The following is a 24,836-nucleotide window of genomic DNA, read 5'->3' on the forward strand; positions in this document are numbered from 1 at the left end:
CTCACCGTAGCACATACCCTCCCCAATGTCTATCATTCAGCCACCCCATCCCTCCCACCCCCGACCACTCCAGCAACCCTCAGTTTGTTCCTGAGATTAAGAATTCCTCATATCAGTGAGGTCATGGTGTCTTTTCAGAGAAGTTTCTTAATTTTATCAGTATTTTCCTTTTCAACCTATACTTTTACTTAAGAAATTATTTAACCCAAAGTCACAAAGATAATCTCCTCCACACCAGTATCTCCTAAAACCTTTCTTGTCAATCACATTTAGATCTTCAATCCACTTGGAACTGATCTGTGTTCAAGGGTGAGGATAGAACTTAATTTCTTTTCCTCCTACGCCACCAACCATCTCAGTACTATTTCCCCTTCTTTTCCCCATTTCATCTACAATGTCAGTCATCATAAATCAAGAGTCTCCTCGTCATGGCTTTGATCTAGGCTTTTCATTCTGTCATAGCATAGCATGTCTGATGTATATCCCACCAATACCACAGGTCTTTGTTTTTAATATAGCTGAGAAACAATATTAGTTTCAGGTACAATGATTTGACGATTCTGTACATTACATAATGCTCAACACAGTAAGCACAGTTCTAATCTGTAACCGCGCGAAGTTATTACAGTACTAGTCACCATCTTCCCCATGCTACGCTTTTCACCTCCATGACTGACTTGTTTTATACCTGGAAGTCTGTACCTCTTAGTCCCCTTCACCTGTCTCACCCAACCCACCTCTTCTTCCCCTCTGGTAACCACCAGTTTGTTCTGTATTTGAGTCTATTTCTGGGTTTTTGGTTTTGGTTAGATTTCACATACAAGTGAAACATGCTATCTGTCTTTCTCTGACTTATTCCACTTCGTGTAACACCCTCTAGGTCCATTCCTGTTGTCGAAAATGTCAAGATTTCATTCTTTTTTATGGTTAAATAATATTCTATACGTTTTCATTTACTATAACTGTGTTAAGTCTTGATACATGATAGGGCAAGTTTTCCTATTTTGTTGAATTTCTTTAGGAGTATCTGTTATTTTTGGCCATTTCTATTTTCACCTAAATTTTAGAACCAGCTTGTAATTTGCTATAGACAGTATTGGGATTTTGACTGGAATGATGCTCAATATGTATATCAATGTGAAGAATGACATTTTTATAGGTCTTCCTGCCCATTAATACAGTATATCTGTCCATCCAAACTCCAATATTTTCAAATAAAATTTTATAATTTCTAAATATAGGTCTTACAGGTCTTTTAATTTATTGGTATGTAATTTGTACTTTTGGTGCTATTGTAAATAATATCTATTTTTAATTGCATTTTTCTGTTCATTGTTAGCGTAGGGAAATGCAACAGATTTGTTATATCATCTTATATCTAGCAATCCTGATAAATTTCCAGATTAATTCATCAGAAGGCTTATCTGGAGTCTCTTTTGGGGTTTTCACTGCACTTTCATAAAACCTGTAAATGCCGGTTTTCTTTCCAACTTGTATCTTTTGTCTTACCTGACTATTCTATCTAGAACTTCTAGTACGGTGCTATAGCAGTGCTATTAGGTAACCTTGACTTGTTCCTGAACTTGCTGTGTATTTTCACTTGTCTTTTATGTAATCTAAAAGGTAGGCATCTTCTACTCCTAATTTGCTAAGAGTTCTTTGTATCATAAATTACTGTGGAATTTAATGCTTTTTCTCTGAGAGGATCATCCAGTTCTCCTTTAAAATGTGGTATGTAAATAAATAAAAAAACATATGTTAATTTTTCTCTAATGTTCAATCTCTCATTCCTTGAATAATTTCTATCTGGTCGTGATGTATTATGTAGTTTATGTATTAGATTCAACAGACTAAAGTTTCTTTTTCTTGAGATTTTTGCTCCTATATTCATAAGTGAGATTATCTTTAATCTTCTCATTTTATCCTTGAAGGATTCTGGGGCCGTCATATTCTGGTACAGTCATTCTTTGTGTAAAATAGGAAATGACTGCTGTTAGAACTAATGGAAATTATCTTCAGTGTTCTAAAAGTTAACAGCTGATTTTTTTTCCCCACTAAGAGTCAGTTTTGATCATTTATATAGTTGTAGAAACCTACACACTCACAACTTTAAGAATTTAAGCTTTACTAGCATAAAGTTGTTCATAATATTTTTTGTATTGGGAGGATATAGACCAATTTTATTGTCCATCATTCTGTTACACAAAAATCTAGGAACAGATTTGTAGAGAATAAAGGAATAGTAAATTAGAGGACAATGGAATTTAAATTTGAAATATTTTCCATGATATTAGGATGAAAACCATTTTAAAATACACATATGCCTAGCTTCAGAGTAGGTTGTTCCCTAGCCAAAGCATGCCATAAAATTAAGGTGTTCGATGTCTTGCCTGCTCTACTGGCTCTTGACAAAACCTTTGTGATCTTCGAGAAAAGTAACGTATTCCTGGTACTCCAGGTCTCTGCTAAGCTCTACCATCTCATCTGCAAAAGCGCTACCCACCTATCCACCTGCCGGGAAGTCCATCAGGTGGTCAAACAAGGCCAGTCCCTAGGATCAGTGTTGAGTGTGTAATTCAGATCCTTCCACTTAAGACTCAATAATGGACTGAAAGCTCACTTCCCTTACGTCGAAAATGTCACTCTGGACCTCCTCTTCTTGCCCAGCCTCATCTTCTGGATAGGTACAGTCGAGCACCAGGGATTTCTTGCCACCAGTCTTTACAACTTCAACCACGAAATTGGGAGTGTGCCATATACTTCCAGCTCCCACCTTCCAGACATCTTGGGGAGGGATTTATGTTCGGTATCTCCTTTTCCTCCTCAATTTCATCGTTCAGCAATTCAACAAAGCTTTGTGCCCCTGGGTGTGCAGGGTGGGCTGAGGTAGTGGGGCGGGCGCAGCACTCAGGGGCTGAGTGGCCGTGGAGCCCAGCATGCAAGGCACTTGGCATATGAAAGCAGCAGCAACGCAGTAGCTGACAGGGGCAGGCCCCATAATATTCTCTCATAATCATTTAAGTCTCTGCTGCATTCTGGTAATGCCCTGGTGGCACACATCCCGGCAGTTCATGAAAACTCCAGTTCTCCTGCAAGCCCACAGTAGGACTGCATTTGCTCATTCCCTCTGATGGAAGGTGTGGAATTTTAACTGGCTTTGTCCACTGAAAATGTGAGTCGAACAAATATCTATGACTTTTTGAAGAAATTGTAAGAGCCAGTTCCCCTTCCCGAGGCGGCAATCACGGGACTGTGTATTGAAATGAAGACTCCATCAGCCTAGGTACCCAAGTGACTACAAACGGCCTATACTGGATAAGTAGCAAAAAGAAGAATTAATCTTCTATATTTTTAAACCACTTAAATGTCAGGGTTGTTTCGACCACCATCTAACATATCTTTATTACCTTCTTTACATTCCTTTTTTCTACTTTATCTACCCCCCACACCCTTATTCTCTAGAAATTACTGATTTTTGGCAGAGGGGAGGGAAGGGGGGGGTGGACAAAACAGATGAAGGAGATTAAGAGGTACAATCTTCCAGTTATAAAGTCAGTCACAGGCATGTAATATACAGCTTAGGGACTACAGTCAATATTGTAACAATTTTGTATGGTGATAGACAGCAACTAGACTTATTGTGGTGACCATTTCATAATGTATACAAATACTATTGTACACCTGAAACTAATAATATATGTCAATTATTCTTCAATAAAAATAGTAGTAATTCTCTGGAAGATTTTTTTTTCTCTCCACTATATTCAGAGCTAACAATCAGGTAAGTAACCCTATATCCCATTCTGCGGTGTTATTTTTCCTACTAAACACAGTGCTTGACTTCTAGTTTTATCTTCTAGCCTTCCCCTACCTCAAGATCCCCAATTCAGAGTAACCAAATGCCTTCAGGGTGCAAAGTAAGCAAACGCCCCTACGGAAACAACTCCAGAGCTTGCTTAAGTCTTTGGATCCACACAATTTTGCTTCCGCCCTTGGTAAATTTACCTCACCTTTCCACAAGCCCAGCAATACATTTAAGAAGACATTTTACACCTTTCCTAAGAATTTTAAGTGTTACATACTTGAAGAATTCTCAAGGTATATAGTCCAAAATACTTCTAGAAATGGCAACTCCTCCCAGCAGCTCTCCCTACCAACTTCATTCTTTACATTCAAGCTTGACATCTTTGTTATACCCAAGGAAATGAGACAGAGAAAGTGATCTGTTACTAAAAGCAAGTCACAACTCTGAATTTTTTTTTTTTTAAGTACTTACGTTAACTCACCTTATCTGCCCGTCCCATGAAAGCAGGTTTGCCTGCTAATCCAAGACAAATGGCACACACGATGCTAGACTTTCCTGTGCCGTTAGCTCCAATAATCATATTCAGATGGGGTCCAGGAGATACTTCACAGATATCATACGTTCTGAATTACAAAGAGGTGAAATTACTAAGACATAAGAATATTTTCTTTACAAAAATATTTATTCTTGTTTACGTTATCTACAAACTTCGTTGAATCCTTTCAAAGCCAGGTGACCTTACATTTTAATGTATTTATACACTGTTAATAAACTAGAGAAAAAAAAAATCAATGGAAGAAATGAGAAAATAATGCATATCTGAAATAAGAGTATCAGTGGGAAAATAAGATTTCATAGGCGCTTTTCAAATATAAGTCTGCTGAATAAAGCAGTTTGATTTTATTCTTTACTAATTAGAACACATGAAAAAATTTATCAAAACCACTCTACAATTTTTTTTTATGTAAGAGATGCCATGGCTCATCCTAAATCTGTGAATTTTACATTTATATTTCTCTTGAATTAAAATGCTTAATAGCAACTTCTCACATTTTACTAATTGAAACAATCCAAATTTCTATTCTAATTAAAAACTGAAGATATCAACTCAATGATTTTATTTTTTAAAAATCCATTTCTTTTAATATGCTGCCAAAGATTCGCCAAGAGATCCATTGTTAGTCCATGTTCAAAAAATGTTATTCCATGGGAAGAAACAAGAACGCATCACCAAGCACTTTCATAACATTCCCTCAAACCAGAAAGCTGCCTGCTATCCAGCAGTTTTAATTAACTGTAACAGTAGCACCTCATCCTTATTAGTCACCCAGACAACTATGGCAAAACGTGAAACAAACGGACTCAGATAATCCTCTAGTAGTCTCTGAATACCCTGAATTAGAACCCATAAATAATATCGATAAAAAGTTACCCTGCTACTAATCTGCTAGGTATGTAAATAATTTAACCAAGCACACTTCCACTTCAGTACTCAAAAATTATTTTGAAATGCCATGTAGTAATAAAAGTAAATACAGGGAGCAAACTTTTTTTTTTTTTTTTGGACACAGAGCAGCAAGCAGAGGGAGAAGCAGGCTCCCCGCTGAGCGGGGAACCCGATGTGGGACTCGATCCCAGGACCCTGGGATCATGACCTGAGCTGAAGGCAGACGCTCAACCGACTGAGCCACCCAGGCGCCCGGGAGTAAACAAGTATTTTCTGACAGGTTTCCAACCCCACATCTCAGCACAGCATCTACCTACTTTATCTTTTCAAATGCTTTGTTCTGTTCAAAGCTGGATCATAAAGAAACTCTTAATATAATGGTTAAAATGAAACTAGTTTGGGAACTTTAGGCATCTGGAAAATGACCAGCCTTGGAACTTAATTCCAAAACACGAAGCCCCATTCTTTTCAAGTTTTGAATTTCCTGCTGTAAAATCTCTGTGCCACTGTTTTACTAAAACAGTGATGTAAGTGATGTTTACGATAATAAAACCAAAGAGGAAGAATTATTCCTGGCCTATAACATACACATAGATATTAACAGAGTTGCCAAAAAAACAAAAACAAAAAATAAACCCACACCAACAAAGCAAACAACAAAACAAAGCCTCCACATTAAAAAAAAAAAAATTAGTTGGTCTGACTCTATATTTATTGGGAATTCCCTTTTTGTGGGTTTCCTTTTCTCTGAGCTCCTCCTGAAAAGTGCTGTTGTCATATGCCCACCCTCTTCTCCATTTATGTACTTTGCCTGGTATCTCATATACTCTCCATGACTTCTGGTGGGATCTATGTGCTGAGAGTCAGCCCAAGTGACCTATACATGCAATTACCACTTCCAGAACACTATCTGGATGTTGCAAACAGTCACCTCAAATTTCCCACATTCAAAACTAAACCCGCTATCTTTCTAATCCCAAACCATTCTTGCGGTCTCTTAGTGAACAGTATTATCATTCATCCCATTGCCTAAATCAGAAACCTAGGCATCAGTTTTGCATCATCTTTGATTCTATCACCTCCTTCCCCTCTGGCCCCCATCATCCAGTCACCAAGTCATGTTGGTAGGCATGCAATTCTGAGATCACTCCATAAGAAAAAATAGGACTATGCAGAATTTCGCTCTTGATCATCTTTTTCTACTTTCTACGTCCTTCCCCTGTTCTCTAATCAGACCTCCAAATTCTACCTATCATGAACTTCTTTCAGTGTCTTGACTAACTTTGTTATTTATTCTGTAAGCCTTTGCGCAAGCTATTCTCTCAGCCTAGAAACCTCTCCCTCCATTCCCAATCCCACGGGACTTGGGACTTGGTTCGCGCCTAGGAATTCTTCCAGTAACTACTCTCTTTCAGGCTACTTTGGTTCTCTAAGCCCACCCCTCCTCCCGCATTCTTAAAACTCCACCTCCTCTCATCATGAAAATAAACAGGGTAGCTCTGCACTTTGTGAGGAAATAAAGCTTGGGTGGCTGCACTCATTCATTCTTCTAGGACTTGCAAAATGTGCTTACCCTGCTTCAAAGGGTAAAAGAATTCCTAATTGCAGAATGCAATAGGTTCTTAGCAGTCCTGTTATCCAACTCCAATATAGCAGGTAATATTTTTGAAACACTTTACCCCCTAGGCTTCTTAGAGAATAGTCTCCCACGGTTATCCTCTTACCTCCCTGAACAGTTCCTTCTCTGTCCCAGCTCCTCTTCTACTCACCCTGACATGCTGGCATTCCTCCAGGACTCCGTAGATGGCCTTCTATCCCTATTTATATTTCCTTTTGGGCAAGCCCAACCATTTCTGCAATTTCAAGAATCACCTATACGCATGACTTCCAAATCTCTCACCTGTTTGCATTTTCCGGACCCTTAAAAATATTGCTTATGGAAGATCTTTTTTAGATGCCCCACAAGAAACTTCAAATCGCAGGATACAAAAAGCATTTATTATTACTCTCCCCAAATTGCTCCCTCTTCTGAAAAGAACCACATCTGACCAAGAGCCAAGACAGAACTTGAGGTAAATACTGCATAACTCTCTTACCCTCAGGCCTCCTAATCTGTAGCCAGATCCTGTCATATCTTCTTTCCACTACTTCCCACTGCTACTCCTAGGTTCAATCTCCGATCATCTCTCATTGTTGTAAAAGTCTTCTTGCCTCCAATCTTGTACCCTTTCTAAATCATCCTTCATACTGCTTCCAGTGTGAAATGGAAATCACATGTCATTCCCTGCTTAAAATGCATCCTGGTGGGCGCCTGGGTGGCTCAGCTGGTTAATCGACTGCCTTCGGCTGAGGTCATGATCCTGGAGTCCCCGGATCCAGTCCTGCATCAGCTCCCTGCTCAGCAGGGAGTCGGCTTCTCCCTCTGATCCACCCCCTTCTCATGCTCTCTCTCAAATAAAGTCTTTTAACAAAATAAAATGCATCCTGGTTGCTGACAGGATAAAGTTGGAATTCCTCAGCACAGAAAACACAGATCCTCAATAAATGCCTACCTCTTCAGTATCACCTCTAAGTCACTCACATCCTACATTGTACCCATACTCCAACACTAGACACTTCCTAAATACAACTGTTTCAGGCGGTTCCTTCATCTACAGGACTCTTCCCTTAAGACTTTGGTAAACCTCCTGTACAAAGCCCTTTCTCATAGTTAGGGATGAAATTAAACACTTCATCATTTTTGCCCCTAAGGCATCCTGAAACATATATATACACGTATTTTATTATGACAGGTAACTCACTTGATTTTATTTCTCGTCACTGATCTGGATTCAAACAGCAGTTCAGCTACTTATTAGCAGTATAAACATAGGTAAATTAACCTTTCTGAGCTCATCTCATCAATAGAGATGAAGAGTTATAAGGAAAGAATTACAGTATTGTGTAAATAAAGCATCTACTTCTATACCTGGCACATGATAGATACTTGGGGAGGAAAAAAAAAAACATTGGTATTGTTACCACAATTCTGTTATCCTAAGCCACCATGTGTAAGCTTTAAAAAAAAAAAAAAAGACCCTGACCAAAAAAACTGTAAGGTGCTAGAGAGATACACAGTATTTGTGTTAAAACAGATTTACTAAATTCTAAAAACGATTATTAGGATTATTAGTGGTCTGGAGAGACAGAAATGGAAGCGGGGGGGGGAAAGCTGGATTTGGAGGGGTCAAGGGTCTGCTGGGAGGCCCAACAATTGAGAGAAAGGCTTAATTTTCTTGTACATTTCCACCTCCATCCGCGACAACCTTCACCACTTTGTCCACCTAGCAACTGCTTACTCTTGACGAATCTACCACAGCATCCTGGCTACTCTTGATTTAACTGTTGCTTCCTCTGAGTTCGCAGCGCCCGCACTTTTGTGAATTACAGATCAGGTCCTCCCTCCGTAGGCCGTGACTCGCAGCCCGCAGAAATCTATTCCCTACCACGTCCCCTGCCCGCCGCATGACGCCTTCAGAAAACGTTGGCTGAATGAATAAAAAGCCCGCAGCACAACCAGTCGCACACCTAACCAGCCCAACACAGACGTCAATCCTCACCGTACCCCCCGGCTTGAATTCACGGCCTGACCCCGCAGCCAGGCGCACATCCACTCCCCTCCCTCACCCACCCGCGCAGCCGGCGCCCCCCGCCCGCCTCCCCGCCGCGGCGCGGCCTCCGGTCACTCACAAGAAGTTCTCCATCACGATGCGGACGATAGAGCCTTCCACGAAAGGCCTGGACGATTGCAGCGGCAGTGGCGGCGGCGGCGGCGCCGGAGGGGCCGAGCTCTTTCTCTTGCTCGGGACCTCCGACGAAGGATCCCTCGGGAGAGCTCTCTTGGAGGCCAGGGAGCTTGAGGTCGACGTCTTCCGACTCGGAGTCGCCATCCTGGCTTCCCCTCCGCCCTACAGGCGCTTCCGTTCCCACCGACCTGCAGCCTCCGCGCCTCTGCGCCCGGCTCCCGCGCGAACTGCCCGGCGCGCGACACCGCTCGCGAACCCGCCCCGCGCCTGCGCAGTCCCGGCCCAGCGGCGTCAGCGGGCCGCCCCGCCCCGCCCCGCAGCCCCGCGCCCGAGCGGCCGAAGGCGACACTAGCGCCCGCGGGCGAGGGCGACGGCCCCCCGGTAGACGGCTCTCGGACCTTCCTCTCTAAGCGTTTGTGCATTTTTCCGGAGTTGGGTTTTTTTTTGTTAACTCAGAAAAAGATGTCCACTGCAGCTAGTACTTTGGAAGCCCTTTCAGCGCTCTCAGGAAGCCGACCCGCGAGAGGACGGAGGGAGGCGTTCGCGGTGGCACTTGGGGCCGCAGGCGCGCGACGTCGGACCAGCCTTGTCCGGACACCGCCCGAGCGGATCCGGACTCGCCTGTCTTCGGCTCCTTTCTCAGTTTGCTCCCTATTTGCCTTCAAGCACGTCCCGGTGTCCAAAAAAGAAAACTCTAGGATGGCCCTATGCCCGCGCCTCCCTTAAGCGTCCTGCTGAGTCTAATTTGCGCTCCCACTTGTGAACAGACGACACCACACAAACTCTGCAAGCAGGGACTCTCCCCCCGCTCCCTCCTTCCCTTATAAGGCTTCCTGCCCCGAGGTTTCTAGAAATCCACGAGCTAGCATGCGCCGGCTTCGGTGAGTGCCTGCCTCCACTTAAACCTGCTCACATGCGTCTGGTTAACCTCCCTGAACAAGAGGTGCACCGAGGCTTACGCAGCTCCTCATGCCCTCAGCTAATAATTACTGCCTAACCTATACAGGAGGCTGGGGCTGCGGCACAGACGGCCCCGGTCAAGGATGCGTGTCTGAGCCCTTACTTTCTGGTGTGGGAGACAGAAAAAGAACCCGTGGAGCAACAAAGGATCGGGATAATTCCCAGCTGTGCTAGGCGCTCTGGGAAAAAAATAAACAAGAACCAGTGTGATGGGGGAGGCACGGAAGGGCCGTCCCAAGAGGTGATGTTTGAGCTAAACCCTCAGTGAGAAGGAACCAAGTGCGTCAATGAGAAAAGAGCGTTCGAGGCAAGGACAGAAGCTCTGGAGTGGGAGCAGGTGGGACGTCTGAGGAACAAAGGGAAGGCCGGTCTGGCTGCCGGCAGGGGTGGGGGTGGAAATCCCTGTTGCATAGCAGAGCCTTGCCCATCACGGCAGATCTGTTCCTTTTTAAAGCGCTGGGAAGCCGTTGGATGGTTTTAAGAAGGAGAGAGACATGATCTGATTAAAGTTTTTAAGTAATCACTCTGGTTGCTGTTTGGAGGGGGTCAGGCGTGGAAGTGGGGAGGCCATTTGGAAAACGGGTGCAGTAGAACCCTGACTCCTGACTCGTGGACCAATGCTCCTTTCCCAGGTGCCCGCCCCTTCCTCTCGCACAAGGGGAATCAGTGCTCTCTAAAGGTTATTATCAAAGAAAATAGGACAAGAAAAAACATATGAACTCGCCATGGTTACTAGAAATAAATAATAAGTACAAATCACAGAAGAATAATTTTAGAATTGTTCAAATAGGCAGTGTTTAGGAGGGTGCTATACTGTCATTCGATGCTGTGACAATTTTTTTTTAAGATTTTATTGATTTATTCATGAGAGACAGAGAGAGAGAGAGAAAGAGGCAGAGGGAGAAGCAGGCTCCCCGCGGAGCAGGGAGCCTGATGCGGGACTTGATCCTAGGCCCCCGGGATCAGGACTTGAACCCAAGGCAGAGGCTTAACCAACTGAGCCACCCAGGCGTCCCCCCCCCTTTTTTTTTAAGATTTTATTTATTTAACTGTGACAAATTTTTTGAAAAGTAATTTGTTACCGTACTTCAAGAACCTTAGAAGAGTCAAAGTCTTTGAAGAAATGATTACATTTGGGGGAATCTATCCTAATGGAAAAATAACAGGCAGAGTAATGGTAGCTGAGGGCAGGAACCCATTTCTGTACCATTATTAGTTCTTTAGTGAATTAATCAAATTGTGCTTATAAACTTGAAAGTTGAAAATGAGTCCCTGAACTTGAGATGACCCCACAAATGCATACAAGCTAAGAGTTCTTTCCTAAACAGCCAGCCAGTCATACTCTGCCACCACCTTTTATTTTATTTTATTTTGTTTTTTTATATTATCTTCAAGTAGGCAACATATAATACATCATTAGTTTTTGATGTAGTGTTCAATGATTCATTAGTTGCGTATAACACCCAATGCTCATCACCACACGTGCCCTCCTTAATACCCATCACCCTGGTACACCTTCCCCCCACCCCCTCCCTTTGGTAAACCGCAGTTCTTTTCCTGGAGTCCAGAGTCTCTCATGGTTTGCTCCGTCTCTGATTTCCTCCCATTCAGTCCCCCCCACACACACCCCTTTCCCTTTGGTCCTCTGCACTATTCCTTATGTTCCACATATGAGTGAAACCATATGATAATTGTCTTTCTCTGCTTGACTTACTTCACTTAGCATAATCCCTTCCAGTTCGATCCATGTCGATGCAAATGGTGGGTATTCATCCTTTCTGATGGCTGAGTAGTATTCCATTGTGTATATGAACCACAACTTCTTTATCCATTCTTCTGTTGAAGGGTATCTCGGCTTCTTCCAGAGTTTGGCTATTGTGGATATTACTGCTATGAACATTGGGGTGCACGTACCCCTTCTTTTCACTACATCTGTATCTTTGGGGTAAATACCTAGTAGTGCAATTGCTGGGTGGTAGGGTAGCTCTATTTTTAACTTTTTGAGGCACCTCCACACTGTTTTCCAGAGGGGTTGCACCAGCTTGCATTCCCACCAACAGTGTAGGAGGGTTCCCCTTTCTCCACATCCCCGCCAACATTTGTTGTTTCCTGTCTTGTTAATTTTTGCCATTCTGGCTGGTGCCACCACCTTTTAAAAAGGAAAATACTGTTGCTTTTGCTTCTAATTACAAAACCAATGCATGTTAAGTATAGAAAATTTGGGAGCACGCAGAAAAACATACACAAAGCGAAAAGTTACTCCTAATTCCTCTACCCAGACTAATCACTGTTAGGGTTTGGGTGTATGTTTTATCTTTTTTCCTTGTGTATGTATGATATGCTCCTTTTGGCCCCCCTGCAAAAACAAAACAAAACAGGATGATGCCGCACAAATTATATTATTGTGTGTGTATGTATATATATATACACATATATATATAACCCTCTTTTTCTCAATAATATGAATGTATTTCCATGCCATTAAATATTTTTCCGTGACATAGTTTTTTTCTTTAAATTTTTTTGTTATGTTAATCACCATACATTACATCTTAGTTTTTGATGTAGTGTTCCATGATTCATTATTTATGCATAATACCCAGTGCTCCACGCAGAACGTGCCCTCCTCAATACCCATCACCAGGCTAACCCATCCCCCCACCCCCCTTCCCTCTAGAACCCTCAGTTTGTTTCTTGGAGTCCATTGTCTCTCATGGTTCGCCGTGACATAGTTTTAAGTAACCATATAGTATTCCATCAAGCAGATATAGTATAATTGATTTAAATATTTCTTTTTTGCTGGACTCTATGACTGGACGTCAGCATGAAGCAGGGATGTTCTGGCTGACCATACTAGCTCCGTGCTTCTCATTCTTTAATAATTTCGTGCACCCATAAAAGTATACACATATATCTTGCCACACCTGGTTTCTTTAATTCCACTGGTGAAAACTGTCTCGAAACGGGTGAGGGGTAGAGAGGCAGAGGGAGATGGTCTCTGGAAATAGAATATCAATTAACGGGCACTTGATGCTCGTAAATGAGTGAGTGAGCCACAACAGCTAAATCTACACTTCCAGGATTTGAAGTCCACTCATCAGCTGAGTTCATCACGCCATTTTTGCTAGCTTAGAGATGTAGCCGAGCAATTGTATTTAACCTTCTACTCACCAAGGAGTAAGTCACCAGGGGCTATTTTGAGTGATGGCTTTACAATGCTCCAGAAACTTTATTTTTTTTAATCTTTAAAATTTTTTGTTATGTTAACCACCATACATTACACCATTAGTTCTTGATGTAGTGTTCCATGATTCATTGTTTGTGCATAACACCCAGTGCTCCACGCAGAACGTGCCCTCTTTAATACCCATCACCAGGCTAACCCACCCCCCCCACGCCCCTCCCCTCTAGAACCCTCAGTTTGTTTCTCAGAGTCCATCGTCTCATGGTTCCTCTCCCCCTCCGATTTACTCCCCTTCGTTCTTCCCCTTCTGCTATCTTCTTTTTTTTTTTCTTAACATATATTGCATCATTTGTTTCAGAGGTACAGATCTGTGATTCAGCAGTCTTGCACAATTCACAGCGCTCACCACAGCACATCCCCTCCCCCATGTCTGTCACCCAGCCCCCCATCCCTCCTACACGCCCCCCCCAACTCCAGCAACCCTCAGTGTGTTTCCTGAGATTAAGAAACTTTAAAACTGCTACAAACAAAAAACCCGCAGAAAGGGGCAGGGTCAAGGATTGTAAATATGTTTCACTTCACCCTTGGAGTGCTATCTTCTGTGTTGTTGTTCTTGGCTTTATTCCGCAAGCCCTTGATAATGGAGCAAGAAGGTGGTGCGAGATACACCGACTAGGACCCTGGCGAGGCCGCCAAGGACTACGATGGTTTACTCCTCCGGTTCTGATAAGAACCCTCGCAGGATAACAGGGATGATCTCCTCTCGTTTATATACCAAGTGAGAGGAAGTACTACTTATGCTTTTGACAAATTCATAAAGTGGAAAAGTGAGCCCTCATGGTTCGGAAAGGAGGGAAAAAGAGGCTGAAACTGATGTCCTTGGCACCCAGAAACAACCCCTTTTCCCCAATGCCTCTCACGACACTTCCTAATTAACCTTGTTAAAGAACAGTTGGGGAGGGGCACCTGGGGGGCTCATTCAGTTAAGCAGCCGACTCTTCAGCTCAGGTATTGATCTCAGGGTGGTGAGATCAAGCGCTGGGTCTGGCTCTGCACTCAGCAGGAGTCTGCTTGAGTTTCTCTCCCATTCCCTCCCCCTCTGCCCCGCTCCCCACCCGCACCTGTCGCACTCTTTCTCTAAAAAAAAAAAAGAACAGTCAGGGAAGATGTAAGGAGGGATGAGGGGTTCCAAGGAGAATGAACCCTCTTCCCACAGGGGAACTAACACCTCATACAGCGAGCTTCTGCTAGAAATAAGGTTTTTACTTTAAAAAAATGTGTTTCTAACATCATAGAAAAGTTTTCTTAAAAAGATTTTGTTTATTGATTTGAGAGAGAGAGAGAGAGAGAGAGCACGAGCAGGGGGGAGGAGCAGAGGGAGAGGGAGAAGCAGACTCCTCGCTGAGCAGGGAGCCCGATGCAGGGCTTGATCCCAGGACCCTGAGATCATGACCTGAGCCGAAGGCAGACGCTTAATGACTGAGCCACCCAGGCGCCTCCCAAAAAAGCTTCAAATAACCAAAATATCTGCTGCTTCTTACCACGGTGGCAGTAGTCTTGGAATTGGTTAGAGTAATAGCTATAGTATTAGTAATAGCTGATACCAACAGCATGTACCATATACCAGATACTGTTCTAAGGACTTTTTCATAATTCATTTTTATATTCTGGATCAATATCTCAACAGATTTGTATCTTTCTCAAATTTCCATCTCTCAGACATAAAAACCAACTGAAAGATTGAAAAAATTATTAGGAATTAATATGAGGTTTCAAATGTTCTTTGTAAAGTGTCACAATAGAATGTCTATAGCTAAATGTGCCTTCATTTCTTTTGAGGATATGAAATGGGGAAACAGTTATTAAATTGCTCCAGAAGGAATTTACCTTCAATTTCAGAAAGATCAGGAACAAGGTGCTAAAGCACTATGAGCAATCCTCTCTGCCAGTCCTTGCAAAATGAACTGATAGTCCTCCTTGCCCAGGCTAGGTCAGAGGTATCTCAGGGGAGAGTGAGTGTTTTTTCTCACACTGTGATGCTTCCCCAAAGAAAGAAAGTTGGTAACTGTCAGAACCATGCTAAATCTTTTGAAATCAGCTCCATAAAGTATAAAGTAAACTCTTCCATGAACTCATTGCTTTTAAGTTCTCACTTCCACTTTTGATTGGTAGCCATAACATTCTTTTTATAATTGAAATTGCATTTGTGTTTTTGTTATTATTTTATGAATTTTGAAAACTCTAAAAACACCAAACAAACCAACAACCATGTATGCATATTCCTACAATCAAGAATTAACAGGAGCACCTGGGTGGCTCAGTCAGTTAGGCTTTGGACTCATGGATTCAGCTCCAGGTCATGATCTCATGGGTCATGGGATTGAGCACTGAGTCCGGCTCCATGCTTGTTGGGGAGTCTGCTTGAGATTGTCTCCCTCTGCCCCAAACCCACTCACACTTGCTCTCTTGCTCTCTAAATAAATGAATACATCTTTAAAAAAGAATTAACACTGTTGTGGAGGGTCCTCAAAAGTTAAAAAAAGAACTACCCTATGATCCACCAATTGCACACTAAGTATTTATCTAAAGGATACAAAAATACTGAGTCAGTGGGGTATATGCACCCTGATGTTTATAGCAGCATTATCAACAATAGCCAAACTATGGAAAGAGCCCAAAATGTCCTTTGACTGATGAATGGATAAAGAAGATTTGGTACACACACACACACACACACACACACACACACACACACACACACACACAGGAATATTACCCAGCCATCAAAAAGAATGAAATCTTGCCATTTGCAACGACATGGATAGAGCTAAAGGGTATTATGCTAAGCAAAATAAGTCAGTCAGAGGAAGGCAAGTACCATATGCTTTTACTCATATGTGGAATTGAGGAAACAAAACAATTGCACATATGGGGGGGGAGATAAAAGGGAAACAAACCATAAGAGACTCTCAAAGATAGAGAACAAACTGAGGGTTAATGAAAGGAGGTGGTTGGTGGATGAGCTAAATGGTGATGGGCATTAAGGAGGGCATTTGTTATGAGGAACACTGGGTGTTGTATGTAAGTGATGAATCATTGAATTCTACTCCTGAAACCAATATTGCACTGTATGTTAACTAACTAGAATTTAAATAAAAATTTGAAAAGAAAAACAGAACAAGCAGTATCACAAAACAAGAGCTAAAATGGCCACAAATATTTGAAAATATTCACACAAAGTATAAAAAAGTGCCAATTATTACAAAGCAAATATAAAATTAGCCTTTCAAATTAGTCAAAAATTGAAAATGATAATCTTTCATCCAATGTTGGTGAAAGATTAACAAAATTGTCATTCTGGCACCAAAAAGAAAATTGCTGATGTTAGAGGAAATCAGTTCAGCAAGTTTTTTCAGTATAATCTAGATGAAAGTACCAAAATTGTTCATGCCTCTTGAGTCAGTATTTTCCTTTTATGAATTTACCCTAAGTAAATATTCAGAGATGTGAAGATGAGATGTTCATCAGAGCATGTTTTACTTCAACAAAATACTAGAATTAACTTAAATATCCAAAAGGGATTGATTAAAGGTGTTTTCAAAACATTAAAAAAAAAAGGAATTAACACTGTTAACAATTAGGCATGGTTTTATTGTCTTTTTTTCTATTACCTACTTCTTAAACAATTGCACATGAAACACGTGCATACATTCTCCTCTTAAAAATTAGAACAACACAGATCAAATTAGTGCGCATTTGACATCTTTTCCTCAATCTTGCTGCTGTGTCTCTTATTCACCAGAGCTAACTACTCTATACACATGTTCAGTGTGTAATGTAATGTCCTTTAAGGCCATTTTTATATTTACATGCATTTTATCTACATTACATAAATGTGTTATGTAAAGGCGTAATATATTACATGCATGCATATAAATGTATTAACATTACTATACAGTGGCTAACTGAGCATAATAAGAATAAATAAAATAAGGTAAGAATAGTTATGCAATTTTGTTTTTCATGCAAAAATGTATTTTTGAGATATATCCATGGTGACACATATATAAAACCTGTTCCTTTTTAACTGCTGTAGGGTTTTGTATGACTATATTTCACTTTATCCATTACTCTACAGATTTGACGTATAGATTTCTTCCAGTTTTTCATTTTTACAAACATTGCTTCAGGGAACATCCTCAAACATGTCTTTATGTATAGGCAATAGCATTTCTCTAGGATAGATACCAAGAATTAAAATTGCTAGACTATATACCGCACTAATTACTTTCCTTCAGTTTCTTGACATTATTACATGTGGCCAATTTCTAGTAACTGATTGTTTGAGACTTATGTGAAAACAAAATTTCTCTCTTTTGTCCATCTCTCTCCAGTATTGACTTTGGCTCCAAAGCCATTCGCTGTCTGTCACTCTCTCTTACACACACACCCCCCTGTCCTCTACACAGTGGTCTCTCTTTTCCCACAGGATCCAGGTTCCGTGGGCGCCCTGAAGTTTACCTAAGTTTTGGAGCCCCTCTGAAAAAAACAAAAAATTACAAATTAGGATAGTGATCATTTATTCCAGAATGAGAAGAAACCCCAACTTCAGCACTAGTGACATTTTGGGTAGGATAAAATTCTTTTTGAGGAAAGAGGACACTCTGGTCCTGTGCATCGTAGGATAGTCAACGGCATCCTTGGCCTCCACCCACCAAGAGTCAGTGGCACCTCTCCAGATTCGACAGCAAAAAATGTCTCCAGACATTGGTAAATGTCCCCTAAGGGGTAAAATTGCCCCCTCTCCTCCGCCCGCCCCCGGTTAAGAAGCTCCGCTCAAATCCCACCCACACTTTGTGAGTATAGAAAAAGAAGGGAGACTTTCCAGCTCCTCTTACGAGTCTAACCATGTCTAAATCCCCAAACTTCTTGGAAAATTAATGGCAATGAAAATGTCCTATCTATCTTACTCATGGACATATGCACAAATACATAGCCATGTTAATAAAAAATATATCATGACCTAATTGGGTTTGTCATAGGAATTCAAGGTTGATTAAATACAAGCAAATCAAATAAATTACTATGATGCTTCATGTTAAAAGATTATGGGACAAAGATCCAAGCAGAAAAAGAAGCATTCAATTGTTTTCAACACGCATTCATGGTCGAAATTTCTAGGAAAATACGAGTGGAAGAAAACTCCCTTTAACCAGGAAAGGGTGACTCCAGAACCCTTTAGGAAACTCATGTCCAATGATGGGATGTTTAAAAATATTCTTTTAAATTCTGGAACAAGTCAAGGACGATTCTATTACTCCTTCTATTGAGGCACTATGTTGGAGATCTTAATCTCCTAAATCAGTTAGGAAAATTGAACAGATAGAGGAGTTAAAAAAGGAAAACCAAAACTGGCCTTATTAAGAAATCTGACCTAACAGCAAAAGAGAATGCTGTAGGCAGCATAATGGCTCCCCAAAGATGCCCACGTTATATTCCCTGGGACTTGTGAATAGGTTACCCCACATGGCAAGAGGGAATTTATAGCCGTGATTAAGGTAAGGATCTTGAGATGGGGTGATTATCCTGGATCATCCAGGTGGACCCATATAATCATGAGGGTCCTTAAAAGAGAGAGGCAGGACAGTCAGGACCAGAGGGGACGTGAAAATGAAAGCAGATGTTAGAGGGAGAACAGGGCTGGAAGCCGAAGCCTCTAAAAGCTGGAAAAGGCAAGAAACGGATTTTCTGCTAGAGTCTCCAGAAGGAACACAGCCCTGCCGAAACCTTAATTTTAGCTCCATGAGACTCATTTTCAGGACTCTGACTTCCAGAATTATGAGATAATGAATGTGTTGTTTTGTGCCACAGAAAGCACGGTAATTTGTTGCAGCAGTGGTAGGAAGTGAATGTAAATATAGAGTCTGTTCTGAGAAATAATAGAGAGCCTAGCAAGTTGGCTGGATATAGTTCCAGAGAAATCAAACGCTTAAAGGGAATAGACAAAAGTTTACTTTTTTTTCAGAAGAAACCATATGGGAATATCTTTAAAAACACAGGGTAGGAAAGAGTTTCTTAAGACAAAAAAAAAATGTATAAATCATAAAGAAAATAAAAAGATGATTAATTCATACATATTAAAAACTAAGGCCTTTCATAAATCAAATTCACAATATGAGCAGGGAGGGGAGAAGCCACATAGTAGAAGAAAAAGAGATATTTACAACATTTAAAATAAACAGAAGCTTAGTATCTGGAATATTAAGAGAATTCCTATAAATCTGTAAGAAGAAGATACACAGCTCACTAGAAAAATGGGCAAAATAAATAGGCATTTTGCACAAGGTGAAACATGAATGGTCATAGAACATATGATAAGATGCTCAATTTAATTCGTAATTAGAGAAATGTAAATTAAAACTTCAATGAAATGTAATTTCCTAATTACCAGATGGGCAAAAATTAAAATCTGACATTTGCATGTTTTTGGCACTCATCTATACTGGTAAGAGTTGTGTAGATTAGAACTGCCAGTTGGGAAGCAGTTTTCCCTCATTTAGCATAGTGTACCTATCATACAAACCAGCAATTCACATGTCAGAGAGGCAACCCAAAGATATTCTTTTACATGGGTACCTGGGTACTTGTATGAGAAATATTTTAGCAGCATTGTCACAATAGCAAAAATCTAGAACCAACTCCAGTATTCATCAATGGTAGAATGAATTAATAAATCGCAGTATAATCATTTCATGGAATATCATACCACGGGGAAAATGAATTAACTACAGCTAGAAATTCAACATTGCTGAATCTCAAAAACATCATTTTGAGCTAAAAAGACAAATCACAGATGGATATATACACAATGATTTCCTCTGTATGACTTTTTTTTTTTGAGAGAGAGAGAGTGTGCACATGCAACCCCATGTGCATGAGTGTGGGGGGGAGGGGGAGAGGGGGCGAGAGAGAGAGAGAGAGAGAGAGAAAGGGAGAGAGAGAGTGTGTCTCAAGCAGGCTCTACGCCCAATGCAGAGCCTGATGTGGTGCTCAGTCTCACAACCCTGAGATCAAAACCTCAGCCAAAATCAAGAGTCAGACATAGAAAGTTAGACATTGCTAAATTAGAAAAAAAAAATTTACAATGTGTCCATGTAATTCGCTATGTTAAAAGATTAAAGGGGAAAAATCATATTATCTCAACATATGCAAAGAAACGTCTGATGAAGTTCAATGTCTATGTGTAATAAGTTCTTAGAAAACTATGAATGGCACTGAAGTTTTTGAACTTGATAGATGCTACTTATCAGAAACCTGGAGCACACATGCTAACTAATGGAGAAACTTCCTATTCCTTCTCATTAAGATCAAAAGACAGATGCAGGGGGGTGGGGGTGGCGGGGCACCTGGGTGGCTCAGTCCCTTAAGCCTTTTGAGCAAAAAAGACAAATTACAGATTCGGCTCAGGTTGTGATCTCAGGGTCCTGGGATTGAGTCTCACGTTGGGCTCCTTGCTGGGCAGGGAGCCTGCTTCTCCCTCTACCCTTCCCCCCTGCTTGTGATCTCACTCTCTCTCTCAAATAAATAAATAAAATTTTTAAGAAAAAGAGAGAGAAAATGCACTAAGGGATTTAAAGATTCTGTGCTGTATTTTTTCTGCTTGCCCCACTATGTCCGACGTCCTCCCCTCTTCATCCTGCTCTGTAGCCTGGGAGATTGATTTCAGATGATTTTGTCCAACTGTAGGCTAATGAGAGTTTTCTGAGCATGGTTGAGGTGGTTAGGCTAAGCCATGATGATCAGTCGGTTAGGTGTATTAAATGCATTTTCGAATTATGATATTTTCAACTTACAATGGGTTTGTTGGGACATAGCCCCATCGTAAGTTAAGGAATATCTGTATATGAATATATTCATGCATATCTATACACACATACATATGAAAAATACATGATTTCTTTCTCGTTTATCTGAAAATGTCGTGATTTTGTTCTTCCGAATGATAAAATTCCCAGGTGACGTGATTTTCTCTCAACGTGTTAAAGGTATTATTCCATTATCTTCACACCTTCCTCATTGAGAAGTTTGATTTCGTTTCATTTTTATTCCTCTGTAATTCATCTGTCTTCTGGTTGCATTTGAAATCTCTCTGCCTTTGATATTTCATAATGATGGATCTAGGTGTGGATTTATTTTCACTTGCATTGCTCAGAGTTTGTTAGACTTACTGATTTTAAACATTTTTATCCATAACCAATTCTGAAACTGTCTCAAATGTTCTACCTTTGACTCTTCCCTCCCCCCATTCTCTCTTTCGGGAACTCTTACTGTAATACCCTGGATGCTCTCATTCTCTGCCTCCCTCGTATTTTTCATTTCTCTCTCTGTATTGTATTCACGTTTCTTATCTTATATTCTAGTCCACCAGTTCTCTCCTGTTAGGTACGTCTAATTAGATATTTGCCTCTTCTATTGAATTTTTTATTTTAATGACTACATTTTTCATGTGCAGAAGTTCTATTTGGTTCCCTTTAAGATCATTCTGCCTGCTCATTTTTTCATAGCGTATTGCCTTTTATGTGTTCAATGCTTATTTTTTTTGGTGTCTATTTTTAAAATCGTTATTTTAAAGTGTCTATCAAAAAATTCATCATGTGAAGTCTTGGGTATCTAATTCTGCTGTTGACAGCTGACCAAATGTGTTGTAATTTTGGATTGGGAGTCGTTTTTCTGTGTAGTTTTATATATGGGGAAATATGTGTAGCCTGGGTTGAGAGTCATGGCCTTCTAAAGAAGGTTTAAAGTTGTTTTTACCAGTTGCCCCAAGGATCCTCACCGGCCAGGGACACATATTCACGTTAAATTTTTAGAGTGTGGATTTCCAGACCATGAAATGTTGATGGATGAACGAAAATCTTTATATCCCTTGTGATTCTTGAAATCCACACACATATTTGTATTAAACTAAATGTTTTTAATTGAGGATTTGTTTCTTTACTCCAGAAATATTTGTTGAGTATGGCAGGCAGTTGGGGGCACAAAATTGGAAAAGCGACCATTTTTGAGAAGATGGCCATAAAAACAAGAATTTAGGTTTAGCATGATACATTTTGCTAGGGTGTATATATATATATACACACACACAGGATGAGCAGCCCAGAAGAACCACTAACAGCAGTTGGAGTAGGAAGAGCAAAGGGAAAGGCACTGCCCAGCTGCTGGTTAAAATGAGCCTAGCATTGTTAGTACAAAACGAGAACGTGATAACATGACAAGATTCTATGGTTACTTTCTCCTTAAGATGGCACTATAAACTCACAATTCCTTTGTAAAGAAAGAATACATTAAAAATAACTGCGATTTATTAAAAAAAAATTCACTCAAACCTTCTAATATAAACTAGGATGGCTTTTGTGTTTCAGACACTAAGTGCTTTTAGGTGTCCCTTTCCTTTCATCTTTACAGACACCCGAAGATGTAGAGACAAGGAGTAGTCTGCCTCATTTTGCAGACTAGTAGTAGGAATCAGCGAGGGTGTAAGTGACTTGCCCCCAGTCCCGAAGCTGGTAAGTGGCAAGGCCAGGATTTTCTCTGGGACACCCTGAGACCATGACCTGAGCTGAAACCAAGAGTAGGGCACTCAAGCAACCGACTGAGCCGCCCAGGCGCCCCCGTCACCAAATCTTGGCTGAACCTTTTTTTCTTCCACATTAAACCAGACCTTGCATCAGAGGCCCTATCTTCTCCTGCGCTTCCTTCTACACATCATCTCCAACCCAGATAGCAAATTTTAAGAGAGAAGTCTACCTGTATGGAAAAAGTAGTTGGTCTTTGAAGCACTTGTGTGTTTAGGTAAGAGTTAAAGTAAATGCAAATACTGTGCTTAAATTGTCAAGCGGTACCGATTAGCTAGCATGCCTTCTGTGAGGGCATTTCTAAACCCGAGGAAACTATATCGTGCTAACTAGCCTTTCATATTTTCATCCAGGCGAGATATAGTTAAAATGAATGGCAAGAGCAACCTGGAAAGGAAGAGAAGCATCCAGAGAGTGAATCCTGCCAAAGGGACGTTAAGCGAGGAGGCATAAATTAATCCCCTTACCTTCCACCTCCTCGCTCCTCGTGTATGAACTACATGTTGTTTCTTAACAACTGGTAACAATTACCTCTTTCCTTTCTGCCCTAACTTAATAACTAATTGCCAACCCTCACATTCCCCCCCCCAAATTCCCAAAGCTGGTGTCCCAAATAGTATTTATTTATTTTTAATTTCAAGTTTTTATTTAAATTCTAGTTAACACATATGGTAAAATTGGCTTTCGGAGTAGAATTTAGATTTATCACTTACATTCAACACCCAGCACTCATCACAAGTGTCCTCCTTAATGCCCATCACCCATTTAGCCCATCCCCCCCATCCACCTCCCTCCACCAACCCCATCTGTTCTCTATTGTTGAGTCTCTTATGGTTTACTTCCCTCTCTCTTTTTTCCCTCCTTCTCCTATGTTCATCTGTTTTGTTTCTTTAATTCCAAATATAAGTGAAATCCTATAGTATTTGTTTTTCTCTGACTTATTTTGTTTAGCATAATACCCTCTAGTTCCATCCACCTCATTGCAAATGGCAAGATTTCATTCTTTTTGGTGCCTGAGTAATATTCCACTGCATATATCTACCACGTCTTCTTTATCCATTCATCTGTCGATAGACATTTGGGCTCTTTCCATAGTTTGGCTATTGTGGACATTGCTGCTATAAACTTTGGGGTGCACGTGCCCCTTCGGATCACTGTGTATCCCTTGGCTAAACACCTAGTAGTGCACTTGCTATGTCGTAGGGTAGTTCTATTTTTAACTTTTTGAGGAGCCTCCCTACTGTTTTCCAGAGTAGCTGCACCAGTACTATTTCTGGTTTGGCAACCTTTCGAGCAATTTTGGTAGCCAATAAATCCTCTGGAGTGGGAGAAACTTGGAACCTCTGCCTACGGATTAATTTGGTATTGGGGGTGGAGTTGGCAGGAGAGCGGGCGGGTTCAAGAGGCAGTGATGAGGAAGGGGAAGCCTCTGGAAAGAGAAAAGCAGAAGATGTACACAGGTTTCCCAGGGAAACACACCAGGTTCAAACCTAAGCCTTTATACCAGCTGCTGAACCTGGACAAATTCAGTTTCTCTATTTATAAAATGGAACTATCACTAGATCTACTTCATGGGTTGTTATCAGGATTAAATGAATGGATTCATATAAAACTCTTTGAACAATGTCTGAAGATAGTAAGTATTCAATAAATGTTAGCTCTGATTTTTATGGTGGATTTATGTAATCCCTAAGCAAGGAGGCTAGTTGAATGACTCAATTTAGTCACTACATATTATAAACCCCTTGCTATGCACGAGATACTATGTTAGGTCCTGGAGACACAATTTTCATTTCTTTATTCAGCAAATACAACTAAGCTCTGGACAGGAATAACAGGGTGAGGAAATTATAATGTCTACCATACTGTTGAGTCGGTTCACGTATCTTGAAAACTTCCTCAATTCAACTCTATTTAGGGATTTGATTTGCAAAATTTTGCTTTACTATAGAAGTTTATTTTATTGTCTCCGTAAACCTTGGGATGTTTATTTTGAATAGTTGAGTCTTGTTTTTTGTTT

General features: G+C 40.8%; 1 protein-coding gene and 1 pseudogene across 1 annotated transcript in view; both read right to left on the minus strand.

The window, feature by feature from the left end:
- The window catches only part of SMC5 (structural maintenance of chromosomes 5), a 108,009-nt gene extending 98,735 nt beyond the window's left edge, over window positions 1–9,274 (minus strand). Inside the window, exons 1-2 of the mRNA XM_073878263.1 lie at window positions 8,982–9,274; window positions 4,287–4,428 (exon numbers count right to left, since the gene is read on the minus strand). Coding sequence (XP_073734364.1) covers window positions 4,287–4,428; window positions 8,982–9,181 — 342 coding nt within the window. The 5' untranslated portion in view covers window positions 9,182–9,274. The remainder of the gene's footprint in view (window positions 1–4,286; window positions 4,429–8,981) is intronic.
- LOC112838570 (complement component 1 Q subcomponent-binding protein, mitochondrial pseudogene) lies at window positions 2,243–3,421 on the minus strand (annotated as a pseudogene).
- Window positions 9,275–24,836: the final 15,562 nt, after the last annotated feature.

Source organism: Callorhinus ursinus, unplaced genomic scaffold, assembly GCF_003265705.2.
Source record: "Callorhinus ursinus isolate GAN/ISIS: 27379988/994484 unplaced genomic scaffold, GSC_fseal_2.0 scaffold28, whole genome shotgun sequence".
NCBI lineage: Eukaryota > Metazoa > Chordata > Mammalia > Carnivora > Otariidae > Callorhinus > Callorhinus ursinus.